The sequence below is a fragment of the Pipistrellus hanaki genome, assembly GCF_964339955.1.
Source record: "Pipistrellus hanaki genome assembly, chromosome: 2".
NCBI classification, from domain to species: domain Eukaryota; kingdom Metazoa; phylum Chordata; class Mammalia; order Chiroptera; family Vespertilionidae; genus Pipistrellus; species Pipistrellus hanaki.
The window spans coordinates 174,715,890-174,732,818 of NC_140504.1; the positions used below are offsets into that span (position 1 = coordinate 174,715,890).

General features: G+C 41.7%; 1 protein-coding gene across 6 annotated transcripts in view; it reads left to right on the plus strand.

Annotated features, from left to right (window-relative positions):
• Positions 1-1,718: 1,718 nt before the first annotated feature.
• MAST2 (microtubule associated serine/threonine kinase 2) overlaps positions 1,719-16,929 on the plus strand; it is a 137,958-nt gene continuing 122,747 nt past the window's right edge. For all 6 annotated transcript variants that reach the window (XM_084874484.1, XM_084874476.1, XM_084874478.1 and 3 more), the window contains exon 1: positions 1,719-2,190. In XM_084874484.1, coding sequence (XP_084730610.1) covers positions 2,011-2,190 — 180 coding nt within the window. In that variant the 5' untranslated portion in view covers positions 1,719-2,010. The remainder of the gene's footprint in view (positions 2,191-16,929) is intronic.

The following is a 16,929-nucleotide window of genomic DNA, read 5'->3' on the forward strand; positions in this document are numbered from 1 at the left end:
AATACGTTAGCACAAACTTATCAGCTTAAAATAACACACACTTATCTCCCAGTTTCTGTGGATCAGGAATGCAGATATGGCTGAGCTATGTTCTTACCTGGAAAAGGATCTGTTTCCAAGCTCACTCAGGTTGTGAATTTTATGGTTGTAGGATGTAGCATTTTGGTTTTTTTTTTTTTTTTCCTTTGCTGCTAGCACTTGGACCAGAGGCTGCCCGTAGCTCCTAGAGATTCTCTGGTATTTCCTGCCACATGGCCCTCTCCATGGGCAGTTCAGAACGTGGTATCTTGCTTCTTCAAAGCCATTAGTAGAGTGAAAGTGAGTCTGCTAAAAAGACAGAATCTCATGTAATTTAATCATGGAGTGATATCACATCACCTTTGCTATATATTCTATTGTGTGTGTAGGCTCCAGTATCTATTAGACCTTGTTTTGAGTCCTGGCCTTGAACTTACTAGCTGTATCGTATTTAGTATATTATGTAACTTGTGTCTCAGTTTCCTCAATTGTAAATTAGAAATAACACAACTTACCTCTTTTTTTTTTTAAAGTTCAATTATTTTTAAGAGAGAAGAAGAAGAGAGAGGGAGTCACACACACACACAGAGAGAATGTGGATTTATTGTTCTACTTATTTATGTATTCATTGGCTGCTTTTGACCTGGGCTTAAACCTGCAGCCTTGGGGTATCAAGGTACAACTTACTTCTTGTTTGCATATGTGTGAATTGATGTCCAGTGTCTGTAGGTCCAATAGGCACTCTATAATGGTAGCTATTATTTTTCAGAAAGGGTTCAGGGAGGAGGTCCAGGAAAATAAGTGCAGCCTTCAGGGAAAGAACTATGGTCAAGTCAAAAGAAAGGAAAATACAACATTGTGGCAGACTAGCTGAAGCCAGAGCAGGATGCCAGACAATGCTGATCTATAGCCACGTTGCTGAGCAGATGAGTCACTGACGTGACAGGCCAGGCTGCTCAGGCCACAGATGGACTGGCTGTGGCCAGGCTGGACGGGTTTTAACATGATGACTTCATTGTCACTGGGGAATCATGGGAATCATTTTGGAAGCCTTTTTGTCCACCCTTCCCCCAGAGGAATCCATTACTTCTTCCTCTTTTATAGGACTTTGCACATCCTCTGTTATTTTCTGGAAGCAGCAGGAAATAGTGGAAAGGGTCATAAAAGCCAGAGAATTTGGGTCCGGTCTAATTTGTTCACTGATTTGCAGAGCACGTGTCACTTCACTTCAGTCTTCTTATCTGTAATGTGAGAATGTGCAGACCTGCCTCCAAAGTGTTAAGATCAGGTGACAGTGGCAAGCTCTCAAGAAAAAAGGCATTGCATCAGTATTTTATTAATCAGTCGTACATTTCGACTCCTTCCTGCTCTTGGTCCCTCTCCCCATGGTTCCTTGAAGGCACTGGCCAGTTCTAGCTCATTTTTGGATCCTTACCACTTACCTTGGCCGAGCACACATTTTTATGAATGGATGAATGAAAGAATCAATGGGTGTCTGCAGCCGCAGTTGCCCGCTGGGAGCCCCACCCCCTTCCGCTCTCCCCACTACACAGAGGGGCCACGGGCGGGTCTCTCGCGACCGTTCGCTGGCGCGTGCGCGGGAGGCCGCGCGCGGCCGGAGGTGGCGGGCGGGCGGGCTCCCCGTGCGCGCGCGCCAAGGGAGGGAACGGGAGGGGAGGGGAGGGGCGGGGCGGGGCCGGGCTGGAGGCGGGCGGGCAGCTGGCTGTAGAGCCGGCGGCGTCGCCTGCGGATGGCCGGGTAAACGCGTGCCGGGTGGGAGAAAACGGGGCGGCGACGATGCTGCCTTCTCCGTGAGGAGCGCCGGAGAGGCCCCAGAAGGCGCAGAGGAGCTGCGAGCTGGGGTCGGTGGCCTCGAGCGCCCGCCGGGCCATGGTGGCTGCGGGCGGTGGTTGGCGCGGCAGCGCTGCGGCCGGGAGACGTGCGGGGCCGGGGCAGTCGCGGCGCTGACGCCCGCGGGGCCCAGCCGCAGCGATGAAGCGGAGCCGCTGCCGCGACCGGCCTCAGCCGCCCCCGCCGGCTGCCCGCGGGGAGGATGGGGCTCAGCGGGCGGCCGAGCTGCCCCAGCTCCTGCCCCCGCGCCGGCGAGCGCCGCCCGGGAGGCAGCGACTGGAGGAGCGGACCGGGCCCGCGGGGCCTGAGGTCAAGGAGCAGGTAGGGAGGGCCGGGGGTCCGGGGTAGGGTGGGGATGGATGGAGGGGGAGCCTGAATGGAAGAGGTGGGGGAGGGGATCTGCGGCGGGAAGACCGGTTAGGGCTTCTTTGGAGGGGTGGGGACTGAGTCGTTCCACTGGAGGAATGGGAGATTTGGAGGGGCAGGAAAATGGGGAGTGGAGAAATGAAGTGATGGCCCCTGGGTTGAATGGGAAATGGGGAGTGGAGGGTGACAAAATGGTCCTATGGGCGTTTGTGGTCAGGGGCTCTGGATGGGAAGAAGGGACGCTGGAATGTGGGCTGGGAGTAAATGCATTGCACAGAAGAAGCTTACTAAAGGAGTTACCTAGAGGGGTAAACAGTATAAGATAGGGGAAAAAATCAATATTATGTAGTAAACGTTACCCGACTTCCTAGAGGTTTTCTTGACAGGTATAAAAAGGGATGTTATTCCTAAGCATTTTCTGATTTGGCCATCATTATAGTCTTGTAGGAGTGTGTTCAGAATCGTTTCTAAAGTTCTCAGTAACGATCTATTTCACGAGAAAGCACTTTTAAAAACACCTGCGTGTGTGCAATCCCAAAGCCCGCTGCTGTGAACAGGAGATTCGTAGATTATAGGCTCTGCCTTCTAAGAGTTTTCCGCTGAAAACATTTTGATGGGAAAATACAGAAAGCAGTGAAAAAATATCCATGGAGTTTCTGAATGGACAGGATGCGTTTGTATGATTTATTAATCCAAGTGTAGGTGTAGTTAGAGATAGAGGTTAAAGGTCAGTTTCATCGGGAGAAATTACCACTTGTAGTTGTAGGAAGTTCAGTGAAAGGAGACTGTGTGGTCTTTGATCTTGTGGGATTTGCAGAAAAATATTCTGTAATGAACTCGAGTGACAACTTTCCTTTTGCACTCCAGACCTAGTGACTTCATCTTTGAATCTTTTAAGACTTCTATTAGGTTTCCTACCTCTTTCCATCAGTTAAATAAGTATTTTCCCAAGACACCACTCCTTATTATACAGTTTCAGTGATGCACATGCTAGCATTTGCATTCCCCCCCTTTTTGTTCTTTCACCTTTTGTTCTCCACCCAGTCCTGAGCAGACTGCACCACGGGCTATCTGCCCTTCCTTTCAGGCCCCTGAGCAGTGTCCTATTGCTGTAATTTATCCCATCTTCCTTGCCTTTTATATTTTTCGCAGTACCTATTTGAAACTTTAAAAATGTATTTAAAGCTCAGATCCTTTCCTTAATCAATTTACCTGGTCCAATTGACTTTATTGCATGCTTCACTATAGAGTTCAAAGTTACCTGATTTTCTCCTCTTATTTATGTCAGGATTTCTGTGTTCACTCATCCGTTGCATCAATCTCAGAGAAAAGTATTCATCCTCCTCTCTGAGGCTAATTCCTCTATTAATGCTCTTGGTTTCATTCTATCTCATTTGCCCTTGTTATGTATGTTATTTTCTCTTTGTCTTAAATCTCAAATAAAATAAAAACAACACAGTTTCCCTGAATTGTGTAACCCACCTAAGCTACTTTGTTATCTCTTCTTTGCTTCACCAGCAACCTTCTTGAAAAATGAATCAGTTTCTTCACTTTGTATACATTTCTCATATAATGGTTTGCCTTCAGCATTTAAACTCTCCCCAAACTGATGTCTTCAAGGTCACCAATAACTTTGTACGTTTTAAAAAAAATATATTTTATTGATTTTTTATAGAGAGGAAGGGAGTGGGATAGAGAGTTAGAAACATCGATGAGAGAGAAACATCTGTCAGCTGCCTCCTGCACATCCCCCACTGGGGATGTGCCCGCAACTGAGGTACATGCCCTTGACTGGAATTGAACCTGGGACCCCTCAATCCGCAGTAGGAGGTATGCAGGAGGCAACGGATAAATGTTTCTCATCGATGTTCCTAACTCTCTATCCCTCTCTCTTCCTCTCTGTGAAAAAAATCAATAAAATATATTTTAAAAAAAAGAGAATTACAGAGAGATATATAGCAGTCCAAGAAACCTTTAAATGATTAAATCTTATCGTCTTCCCCTAGTCCTCATCCTCTTGATCACTATTAACTGTGTTCCTTGATATTTTCTTTGGTCATAATATCCATTCCACTTCTGTTTGCCTGACTGCTTCCTGTGTGTCTTTTTTTGTTTTCTTTTCCTGTCCTCTAAATGTTCACTGAGGATATGTCCTCTGTCCTTAACTCTTTCCTTAATTGTTCTGTTTTTTAGTAGGCTTTCCTATTTGTGGCAGGTGTTTAGGATGTGGAATAAGGGTCTGTGGCCATCTTTATTAATGGCATTGTGTTACAGAACCTCTTTGTAGAGTTATCCGAGACTCTCTGCCTGACCTTTTCCCTTAGCTGTACATTTCCTTTTCTGAGCTTAATGTTTCCAGCGTAGATTTTCAGCATTTATGATTTTTATAATTTGATAATGTCTTTGAAAGCCCATAACTTGTAATTATTTGATCTTAAAAAGGTAAAAATTTTAGTTGTGTGTGTTAGAGGCTAACTGGGCTTCATTCATTTAGGGAGTATGAGCCTAGCCAATCAACAAACTATACCTCTCAACGACTGTTCTCCATTTCTCATGACATGGAGTAATGCTTGTTATACTTTATTAGAAGCCTGGTGCATGAAAATTCATGCACTGGAGGGGGGGCTGTCCCTCAGCCTAGCCTTCCCCCTCTAACAGTCGGGAGCTCTCAGGGGTGGGAGGTGATGCTCCCATCACACCTCTGCTGCTGCCACTGCCAGCAGTGCAAGCCTTGGCCGGCCCTAGTTACCTGAGCCTCGGGCGGCCCTGGGTGGCTTGGCAGCCAACATCTGAGGCTTGCCTGCACCTCGGGCTGGCCCTGGGTGGCTGGGGGCTGAGGGTACTAGGGGACTCCGGAGGCAGGTGCATGGCACAGCTGGACCCACCTGGAGGCGGACCCTGCTGTCTGCACACCTGCTGCCCTGGCGGGGCTGAGGGGACTGGGCGCTGCCATCTTTGCGAGGGCACGATGGTCAATTAGCATATTCACTCTTTATTAGATAGGATACTATAGAGGCATTTAGGAATAAATTCTGAGCAGGATGCAGGACTTGGACCTCCAGTGGCTTACTGTATCATTAAAATAGAACCTATTATTTCTCCTTTGAAGTATGCTTCCACCTGTGTCTTTTCTTTGTTTTTGTCATCAAACTTGAAATTGCATCCATGGTCTTTGACTTTTCATTTTCCTTAATCCCCTTATCCAGGCTTTGTTGATTCAATCTTTCAAATCTTTGTTCTCTCTGTCATTAGCTTAATTCAGCATTTATAAACTTTTGTCTTGACTGTTGTAATATTTCAACTGCATTTCTCAGCTTTTAGTTTCTAATTTATTCTGCATTCTGTTACAAAAAAATTAGACCTCATTGTCTACCTGAGTTCCAGTGATAAATATTTGTTAAATTGATCATTTCATTTCTTTATCTTAAGTAACCTTCATTAGCTTCTTAATATCCATAGAATAAAGCCTGAAGATCTCGGCATTCAAGGTCTCCTTGATACTTACCACTTTTTGAAGAATCAGGGTTAGGTGCCCCTTCTTCTTGGTTCCCAAGTTTAGTTTTGCATCCACTGTTGCATAAATACAAATTGTCTATTTCCCTTTCAGGTCAGACTGTTTCATTTACTGTTGCATACCTAAGGCCTGGTATTGTATTTGAAACATAGTTATTAGTCTGAATATTTATTAGAAACATAGATTTGTGCTGGTGCTTGAAATAGATATTTGCTAACTAATACCATAATTGGTTGTCAGTCTCTCATCAGAGAAAAAAACTATTGAGAGGCTATCTTATTCATTAATGTATCCTCAGCCTTTAGTGTTTAACTGGTATGTAATGGGCATTCAGTAAATATTCGTTTATTACTAGGCACTTTATTTTTATTTAAAAAAAAAAATATATTTTATTGATTTTTAACAGAGAGAAAGGGAGAGAGATAGAGAGCTAGAAACGTCGATGAGAGAGAAACATCGACCAGCTGCCTCTTGCGCACCCCCTACCGGGGATGTGCCCACAACCAAGGTACATGCCCTTGACTGGAATCGAACCTGGGACCTTTCAGTCCGCAGACTGACGCTCTACCACTGAGCCAAACCAGCTTCGGCTACTAGGCACTTTCATATATTTATTTTAATTAATTATCTATCCGAAAAGCTCTTTCTTCTCTGCCTATGCTCATTAAAATTCTACTCGAGGTTCAAGGCCTAACTCAAGTGCCACAGAAACTATTCTGTGAAGTTTTAATTTTTAATTTTAATTTATTTAAAAAAATTTTATTGATTTTTTTTTTTTACAGAGAGGGATAGAGAGCTAGAAACATCAATGAGAGAGAAACATCGACCAGCTGCCTCCTGCACACCCCCCACTGGGGATGTGCCCGCAACCAATGTACATGCACTTGACCAGAATCGAACTCAGGACCCCTCAGTCCACAGACCGATGCTCTATCCACTGAGCCAAACCGGTTTCGGCTTAATTTTTATTTTTATGTACGATCCTAAGAGGACCTTTGATTGGGCTTCAGTAAATCTGTGAATCTTATGAAATTCCAATTCTCACAATTCCATGATACAAAATAAAAATGTGGGTTCTATGAGATTAAATGAAATAATGATTAGAAAGCATATAGTAGATAGGTACTTAACCCACTTTGTTTCTATAGCACATTGTTTTATCCATTCCGAGTTATATTGTAGGTTCTAAATAAATATTTGCTGAATGAGTGGATGAACGAATGAACAGTGTTTTAACATTTCTGTCCTGTATTTATTTTGTAGATTTCATTTCTGCTTTTAAGTTATAAATTTTTGAGGGTAGGAACTGTATCATCATTTTATTTACCATAATGTATAGTCAGGGGTTATGCTCACAATAGTTCTAATAAGTAATTTTTTATTGTAGGGAGAGAAAATGATTAAAATATTTTGAATTTGAGTGATTGGAATAATAATGGTACTATGATAGAAGTAGTCAAGTAAACGAAATGAGACATTTTTTGAGAATGGGGGAAGATGGAGTTCAATTTTAGTTCCTAGAATTCCTTCAGCACCATTGAGAAATTTTCAAAAATTTTTTCATGAAAATCAGCACCATCTCCTTATTTAGTCTTTAGTACTAAATAAAAGGATAGTAAATAGGGGATCTGGATGGTTTTACATGTGTTTTAGCTGGATTATTCTGGCAATTGTGTGGGGGATAGAAGTAGTACATGGCTATTGAGACATGGGCATTTGAGAATTCTGAGTTTTCAATACAGAAAGTTTATTAGCCTTCCCTCTCCCTCTTTTAAAAAAATCTATTTTTATTATTGATTTTAGAGAGGAAGGGAAAAGGAGAGAGAGAAACATCAATGATGAGAGATATTCATTGATCTGCTGCCTCCTGCATGCCCCACATAGAGGATTGAGCCCACAATCCCGGCATGTGCCCTGACTAGGAATCGAACCTTGACCTCCTGGTTCATAGGCCAATGCTCAACCACTGAGCCACGCCAGCCTGGCAGTCTTTCCTCTCCCTCTTATCCAGAATATGGGTAAGGGCCAGCTCCTGGAAACCTCTTAGCTTGGGAAGATTTTATTTCCCCAAGGATACTGGGAGCAGACAGCCTGGGATGGTTGAAGCAGGTTGGACAGTGTTTTCCTGATGAGGGTAGGACACATCAGTTTACAGTTTTCCTATCTTTGTCCTACTGAATGCTCCGTAGCCTCAAAATCAACCTAAAACCTTTTCCATCAGTTACTGATGGTGACCTACAGTCAGGACTATCAGAGGCAGCCAATATTGCAGTGAGTATAGTTCCTTCATTGCTGATCTTAGCTACTATGGTTCTCTGCTAAATTTGCTAACTATTGTAGCTTTGTACTTTCTTGGTGAAATTTCATGGTGTCTTGGTAATTATTTTTTTTCATCAGTAGATGTTGGTTGTTATTCATTAATATACATACTTGGGATTCAAGGGGGGTTTGAAGGTGGGTTATTGGACCAAGGGCTAGCTAGCCCTAGGGGAAGAGGAAGAATTCTCAAGGGAGAGCAGAAGTTGCTAGCCTGTTGGGAGTAAGGGCTTACCTATAATGTATTGTTAGTGAGACATATTTGACAACTTTTTTTGTTAACGGTGTACCTCATTTTATTTTATTTATTTTAATATTTTATTGATTTTTCACAGAGAGGAAGGGAGAGGGATAGAGAGCTAGAAACGTCGATGAGAGAGAAACATCAACCAGCTGCCTCTTGCACACCCCGTACTGAGTATGTGCCCGCAACCAATGCACATGCCCTTGACCGGAATCGAACCTTTGACCCTTCAGTCCACAGACTGATGCTCTATCCACTGAGCCAAACTGGTTTCGGCGGTGTACCTCATTTTAATACCAAAGGACTGTTTCCTTTTCTCAGTGCTATACCCATGTATACAGTGATTGTACAGTGAATAATTGGTGTGAAGAATTGACCTCAACCTGAGCCTCCTAATACCATGTTCATTAGGTATATTTTATTTTATTTTTACCAATAATCATTTCACCTCTAAAATTTTAGTTTTGAACTTGCCACACACTCTGACCTTTACATCATCTTCCCTTTCTCCAGTTCACACTCCTTTCAGAATTTTCTCTCCAAAAACTGTTCAAAGTTCTTTGGAACCCCCAGATCATTTTTTGTTTAAACCATTGTTTCATTGTCAATTACCTCTATTTTTCTTCTTATCCAACTTAACATTTCTTCTTATCCAACTTAACATTATCATAATCTCTCCTGTGCATGTACCTTCAATTCTCTTGCCTCTTTTCCTTTTTGTCATACTTGTTTGACAAATTAAACCAATTCTGCCTATTTACCTATATTTAGGCAGCTGAATGTGGCTGGAAAGAAATAACCTGTTGCATTGACATGGTTGATCGTTCCATTATTTTTTCTCCTATCTCATTTGTACTTCAGAGGTTTTAGTCTTTGCTTCTGTATTTTTTTCTTCCTCCTGTTTGATCTCATCAGATTGTATTGCTTTGCATTCCATCTGTATGCTGTTATTCCCACATTATTTATCTAGTCTTGACCTTTCTTCTGAACTCTAGACTCCTATTTTTACTTATCGGTGTATAGCATTTTCATTTGAATAGCTAATAGGTCTCTTAAATTTAGATCTCTTAAATTTAACATATCCAAAACAGTACTTTTGATTTTTTTTCCCTTCCCAGTCAGCTTCTTAAAATTTTTTTTTTTTTTTTTTTTTAAATTTATTTCAGCCGAAACTGGTTTGGCTCAGTGGATAAAGGGTTGGCCTGCGGACTGATAGGTCCCAGGTTCGATTCTGGTCAGGCATGTACCTTGGTTTCGGACACATCCCCAGTAGGGGGTGTGCAGGAGGCAGTTGATCGATGTTTCTCATTGATGTTTCTAATTCTCTATCCCTCTCCCTTCCTCTCTGTAAAAAAATCAATGAAATATATTTTAAAAAATTTTATTTCAGAGAGGAAGGGAGCAGGAGAGAGATACAAACATAAATGATGAAGGAGAATCATTGATTGTCTGCCTCTTGCATGTACCCCACTGGAGATTGATTTCGCAACCCAGGCATATGCCCTGACCAGGAATTGAACCCATGACCTCATGGTTCACAAGTTAATGCTCACCCACTGAGCAATGCTGGTCAGGCGTGCTTTTTCCCCAGTCTTTTCCCATGTCAGCAAATAGCACTACCATCCATTACTCAGATCAAAATTTGGAAGTTATCTTTGATTCTTTACTTGACCTCATAGTTCACATTCATCCCATCAGGTCTGGTTGGTGTTACATTCAGATTGCATGAGACTTTTCCCCTCTAGCCCATCACTACCGTAAGCTTAACCTCTCATCTTTCATCTGGATTATTGTAAAAGTCACCTGGTTATATCCTGTTGCTCAACCCCACCACACCTCTCATTACCCCACCGCCCATTACCCCACCCCACCTCCCATTATCCCACCCCACCTCCCATTATCCCACCCTTCCCCATGGTATTTTGGACATAGCAAGATCAATCAGTATCACCCTGTAAAAGCTTAAATCAGTGTTTGTCACCCATCCCTACTAAAAATCCTACAATTGCTTTCCATCAGGTTAGATGAGAACCCAGAATGCTTGCTTTGTCCTCTAAGATTCTGCATGATCTGTTTTTGGCCTCTCAAATCCCATTTCCTTCCACTGTTCTTGTTCATTGAGCTCTAGTCACACTGGCTGCCTTGATAGTCTCCAAGTATATTGTCTGCTCCTGCCTGAGGACATTTTAAAAATTATCGAGGACTTCTGTACTTGATAGTACCTGAGATGTTCTTTTTTTCAAATTTTCACACACACACACACACACACACACACACACACACACACACACAGTATACTGTATATGTATATATGGCTGGCATCCTCATTTTCTCATTTTATTCAGGTCTCTGTCCAGATATAACCTCTTCAAAGAGGTCTTTCTGACCAGTTTTTGTTGTTAATCCTCAATAGAGGATATTTTTTCCATTGATTTTTCGGAGAGAGTGGAAGGGAACGAGAGAGAGAGAGAGAGAGAGAGAGAGAGAGAGAGAGAGAGAGAGAGAGAGAGAGAGAGAGAGAAAGAGAGAGAGAGAGAGAGAGAGAGACATTGATATGGGACCGGGGATTGAGACTGCAACAGAGGTACCTGCCCTTGATTGGAATCAAATCCACAACCCTTCAGTCTGATGCTCTAACCACTGAGCAAAAATGGCTAGAGCCCTTGGCCAGCTTTACAGTATTTTATTACCAGAGGCCTGGCCTGTGCCCTCTCGTAATCTAGGATCTCTAGGGGGATGTTGGATAGTTGGTTTTGGCCCGATCCCTGCAGGCCCGATCCCTGCAGGCCTGATCCGGACAGGAGGGAGCCCGATCCTATGCATTGAGCATCTGTTGACCTGGTGGTCAGTGCGCATCATGGTTGACCAGTCGTTTGGTCATTTGGTTGTGTAGGCTTTTATATAGAGAGAGTTTATTTTTTTAATGAATTTTCACATTTGAAAAAAATGTGTTTTTTTAAAAACATATATTTCATTGATTTTTTACAGAGAGGAAGAGAGAAGGATAAAGAATCAGAAGCATCAATGAGAGAGAAACATCGATCAGCTGCCTCCTGCATACCCCCTACTGGGGATGTGCCCACAACCAAGGTACATGCCCTTGACCAGAATCGAACTTGGGACCCTTGAGTCCGAAGACTGACGTTCTATCCACTGAGCCAAATTGGTCAGGGTTGAAAAAAATGTTTTTATTGATTTTTTAGAGAGTGAGGAAGGGAGAAGGATAGAGAGATATAAACATCAGTGATGAGAGAGAATCATTGATTGGCTGCCTCCTGCACATGCCTTTCTGGGGATCGAGCCTGCAACCTGAGCATGTGCCTTGAATAGAACTGTGACCCCCTGGTTTATAGGTTGACACTCAACTACTGTGTCATGCTTGGCTCTTGAACATTTTTAAAGTAATATGTTTAGTCATTGTCTTTCCCTCCTTTTAGTCACCTGTTATTATCACATATGTTGTTTATTGTAATTCTTCCACATCCTATATCATAAAAGTGTAATATGCTAAGTATCCAACTGATTGACTGTTTGATACACCACTCGACCAGTTGCTATGATGCACACTGACCACCAGGGGGCAGACGCTCCAACTGGTAGGTTAGCTTGCTGCTGGGGTCCAGCTGACTGGAAGTGGGCAAGAGGGCCGGACATGCCCTGGAGCCCTCCCTTGGGCCTTCCCCTGCAGGCTGGCCAACCTCCTGTGGCCCCTCCTTAGCCAGCTGGCCCCCATTGGCCGATCAGGACTGGGCAAGACAGTCCCCATCAGCCCCTGATCACCGGTCAGGCCAAGGGACCCCACCCATTCATGAATTTGTGCTCTGGGCCTCTAGTTAGAATATATGAAAGGAGGAATTTTAGTTTTTCTCACTCTTATATCTTCAATTTCTAGAATTATATATAGAAGGTTCTAAATTAATACTTCTTAGTGAATGTATAGTGATTAAGATTGAGTCATTCTGTAATTTCAAATTCCAACACTGTGACCTGAGGCAAGTTACTTAAATTTTCTAAAACTCAATTATCTCGTATATATACCCTGTTTCCCCGAAAATAAGACAGTGTCTTATATTAATTTTTGCTCCCAAAGATGCGCTAGGTCTTATTTTCATGGGATGTCTTATTTTTCCATGAAGAAGAATACGGTACACATTTATTGTTAAATGAAAATAAAGGAAATTTATTACCTGTATTCGGTACGGTAGTATGGTAGTTGTCAACACAAACCAGACAAACTGAATCCTACAGTATCAAGAATTTACTCCTTTATTCAATGACAATCATGTCATCTTCTGGAGCATCATCATAACAATCCAAATCCTGAATTTCCTGGTGAATTTCTTGTGACTCCATTTCTTTCAGAATCAGTGGACCAAATCTCTCATGTTTAGCCTAGGGTGGGCCTTATTTTCGGGGGGATGCCTTATATTTCACTCAGAAGGAAACCTATAAGTAGGTCTTATTTTTGGAGGATGTCTTATTTTGGGGGAAACACGGTATGTAAAAGAGAGCTATTATTACCTATTTTATAGGGTTATTGTGAGAAATTAATAAATTCATATAAAGCACTTATTATAAAGCCAGTAACCAAGAAGTGCTCAATAATGGTTAATTATCATATTTTAAAAGTACATGTACAGAATGTATGAAAATAGAACTCATATTTTTTAATGTTCTCATTTGCTTTTAGAAAGAAATATGATAGAAAATTATATGTTTTGAACCTTTGGTTTGTGGATGTTCTTGAACTATTATTTTACTTAGTTCAGCTTGAAAGGAGGCTTTAGTTTGGCATTTCCCCTTTAGGGAAACTTTCTTTTCTTTTTTTTTTTTTTTAAATATATTTTATTGATTTTTTACAGAGAGGAAGGGAGAGGGATAGAGAGCTAGAAACATCGACCAGCTGCCTCCTGCACACCCCCCACCGGGGATGTGCCGGCAACCAAGGCACATGCCCTTGACCGGAATCGAACCCGGGACCTTTCAGTCCACAGACCGATGCTCTATCCACTGAGCCACACCGGCTTCGGCGAAACTTTCTTTATTAAGTAACTGTCTTAGAAGATTTTTTATTATTTATTATTTATTTATTTTAATAATTCTTTATTGATGAAAATATTACATAGGTCCCCCGTTTCACCCATTGACCCTCTCTAGCCTGTCCTGCTTTCCTGCCTCAGGCCTTCACCACCCTATTGTCTGTGTCCACAAGTTATTCATATATGCATACAAGGTCTTTGGTTAATTACCCCACTCACCCATTCTTCCCGCCTTCCCTCTGAGATTCCACACTCTGTTTAATGACTCTGAATCAACTCCATTCATCAGTATATTTTGTTACTTAGATTCCACTTACGAGTGAGATCATGTGATACTTGTCTTTCTCTGACTGACTTATTTCACTTAGCATGATACTCTCCAGGTCCCTCTCTATACTGTCTCAAAGGGTAAGAGATTCTTCTTTTTTACTGCTGCATAATATTCATAGTATAATTGTACCACAGATCTTTTATTCACTCATCTACTGATGGGCACTTGGTCTGTTTCCAGATCTTAGCAATTGTAAATTGTGCTGCTATGAACATAGGGGTACATATATCCTTTCTGATTGATGTTTCTGGTTTCTTGGGATATATTCCTAGAAGTGGGATTACTGGGTCAAATGGGAGTTCCATTTTTAATTTTTTGAGGAAACTCTATACTGTTTTTCACAGTGGCTGTATCAGTTTGCATTCCCACCAGCAGTGCAAGAAGGTTCCTTTTTCTCCACATCCTTGCAAGCACTTGTCCTTAGTTGATTTGTTGATTACAGCCATTCTGACAGGTGTGAGACGGTATCTAATTGGCGTTTTGAGTTGCATCTCTCGAATGATTAGTGACTGTGAGCATGTTTTCATATATCTCTTGGCCTTCTATATATCCACTTTTGAAAAGTGTCTAATAGGAACTTTACCCATTTTTTGATTGGATTATTTACCTTTTTTTTTTTCCATCCCCCCCCCCCCCCCCCCGCCGCCTCGTCCTTCCCCTTGGATTACTTATCTTTATGTTAAGATGTATTATTCCCTATACATTTTGGAAATTAGGCCCTTATTGGATATAATATTGGCAAATGTGTTCTCCCATGCAGTGAGCTCTCTTGTAGTTTTGTTCATGTTTTCTTTTGCTCTGAAGCTTTTTATTTTGATGTAATCTCATTTGTTTATTTTCTCCTTCGTTTCCATTGCCCTAGCAACTGTATCAGTAAAAATATTGCTACGACATATGTCTGATATTTTGCTGCCTACGGATTCTTCTAAGATTTTTATCGTTTCCCATCTTACCTTTAACACCTTTACCCATTTTGACTTTATTTTTGTGTATGATGTAAGTTGGTGGTCTAATTTCATTTTTTTGCATGTATCTGGCCAATTTTTCCAGCACCATTTATTAGACTGTCTTGACTCCATTGTATGCCCTTACCTCTTTTGTCAAATATTGAGTATAATGGCTTGGGTCAATTTCTGGGTTCTCTATTCTGTTCCATTGTTCTATATATCTGTTCTTGTGCAAGTACCAGGCAGCTTTGAGAACTGTGGCTTGGTAATATAGCTTGATGTCTGGTATTGTGATCCTTCCAATTTTGTTCTTCTTTCTCAGGATAGCTGTGGCTATGCAGGGTCTTTTTTTAATCCAGATGAATTTTTGGAGCTTTTGTTCTAGATCTTTGAGATATGCCATTGGTATTTTTAAAATATATATTTTATTGATTTTTTTTTACAGAGAGGAAGAGAGAGGGATAGAGAGTTAGAAACACCAATGAGAGAGAGACATTAATTAGCTGCCTTCTGCACACCTCCCATTGGGGATGTGCCCGCAACCAGGATACATGCCCTTGACTGGAATCGAACCTGGTCCCCCTCAGCCCATTGACTGACGCTCTATCCACTGAGCCAAACTGGTTAGGGCCCATTGGCATTTTAATAGGTATTGCATTGAATCTATAGATGGCTTTAGGTAGTATGGACATTTTAATGATGTTGATACTACCAATCCATGAACATGGTATGTTCTTATATTTGTTTATGTCTTCCTCTATCTCTTTTTCAATGACCTGTAGTTTTTTGAGTACACATCTTTTATATTCTTAGTTAAGTTTATTCCTAGATATCTTACTTTTTTTTGGTGCAATGGTAAATGGGATTGCTTTTTTCGTTTCTCTTTCTGTGAGTTCATTATTGGTGTATAAAAAGGCCATAGATTTCTGGGTGTTAATTTTGTATCCTGCTACATTGCCAAATTCATTTATTAAGTCTAGTAGTGTTTGGGATTTTCTTTTTTTTATTTTTTAATATATTTTATTGATTTTCCACAGAGAGGAAGGGAGAGGGATAGAGAGCTAGAAACGTTGATGAAAGAGAAACATCAACCAGCTGCCTCCTACACACCCCCTACTGGGGATTTGCCCGCAACCAATGTACATGCCCTTGACTGGAATCGAACCTGGGACCCTTCAGTCCGCAGACCGATGCTCTATCCACTGAGTCAAACCAGTTTCGGCTGGGGTTTTCTATGTATAGTATCATGTCATCTATGAATAAGGATAGTTTTACTTCTTTTCCAATTTGGATGCCTTTTATTTCTTCTTGTCTGATCGCTATGGTTAATACTTCTAGTACTGTGTCGAACAGGAGTGGTGAAAGTGGGCATCCTTTCCTTGATCCTGTTCTTAGGAGAAATGGTTTTAGTTTTTGCCCATTGAGTATGATGTTGGCTGTGGGTTTGTCATATAGGGCTTTTATTATGTTGAGGTGTGATCCCTCTATTCCCACTTTGCTGAGAGTTTTTATCAAGAAAGGGTGTTGGATTTTGTCAAATGCTTTTTCTGCATCAATTGATATGATTATGTGATTTTTGTCTCTCAGTTTATGTGATGTATTACGTTTATTGATTTGCAGATATTGTACCATCCTTGCATCCCCGGAATAAATCCCACTTGGTCATGGTGTATGATTTTTCTAATGTAAGGCTGAATCCAATTGTTAGAATGTTGTTAAGAATTTTAGCATCTATCTCATTAAGGATACTGGCCTGTAGTTCTCTCTCTCTCTTTTTTAATGTTTTTAATGATTTCAGAGAGGAAGGGAGAGGGAGAGAGAGATAGAAACATCAATGATGAGAGAGAAACACTGATCAGTTGCCTCCTGCACACCCCCTACTGGGGATTGAGCCTGAAACCTGGGCATGCGCCCTTGACTGGAACCATACCTGGACCCTTCAGTCTGCAGTCCGATGCTCTATCCATTGAGCCAAACTAGCTGGGGCTGTACTTCTCTTTTTTGTGGTGTCTTTATCTGGTTTTGGGATTAGGGTAATGCTGGCTTCATAGACAGAGCTTGGAAGTGTACCTTTTTTGGAATATTGTGAGGAGGATAGGTTTTAGTTCTTTTTTAAAAAAAATATTTTATTGATTTTTTACAGAGAGGAAGGAAGGGATAGAGATAGAGAGTTAGAAATATTGATGAGAGAGAAACATCAATCTCCTGCACACTCCCCATTGGGGACGTGCCTGCAGTTTGTGCCCAGCCCAGCTATGGGTTGAATTCTAGAGTTCCCTTCTGTCAGCAGCCCTGTGGAACCC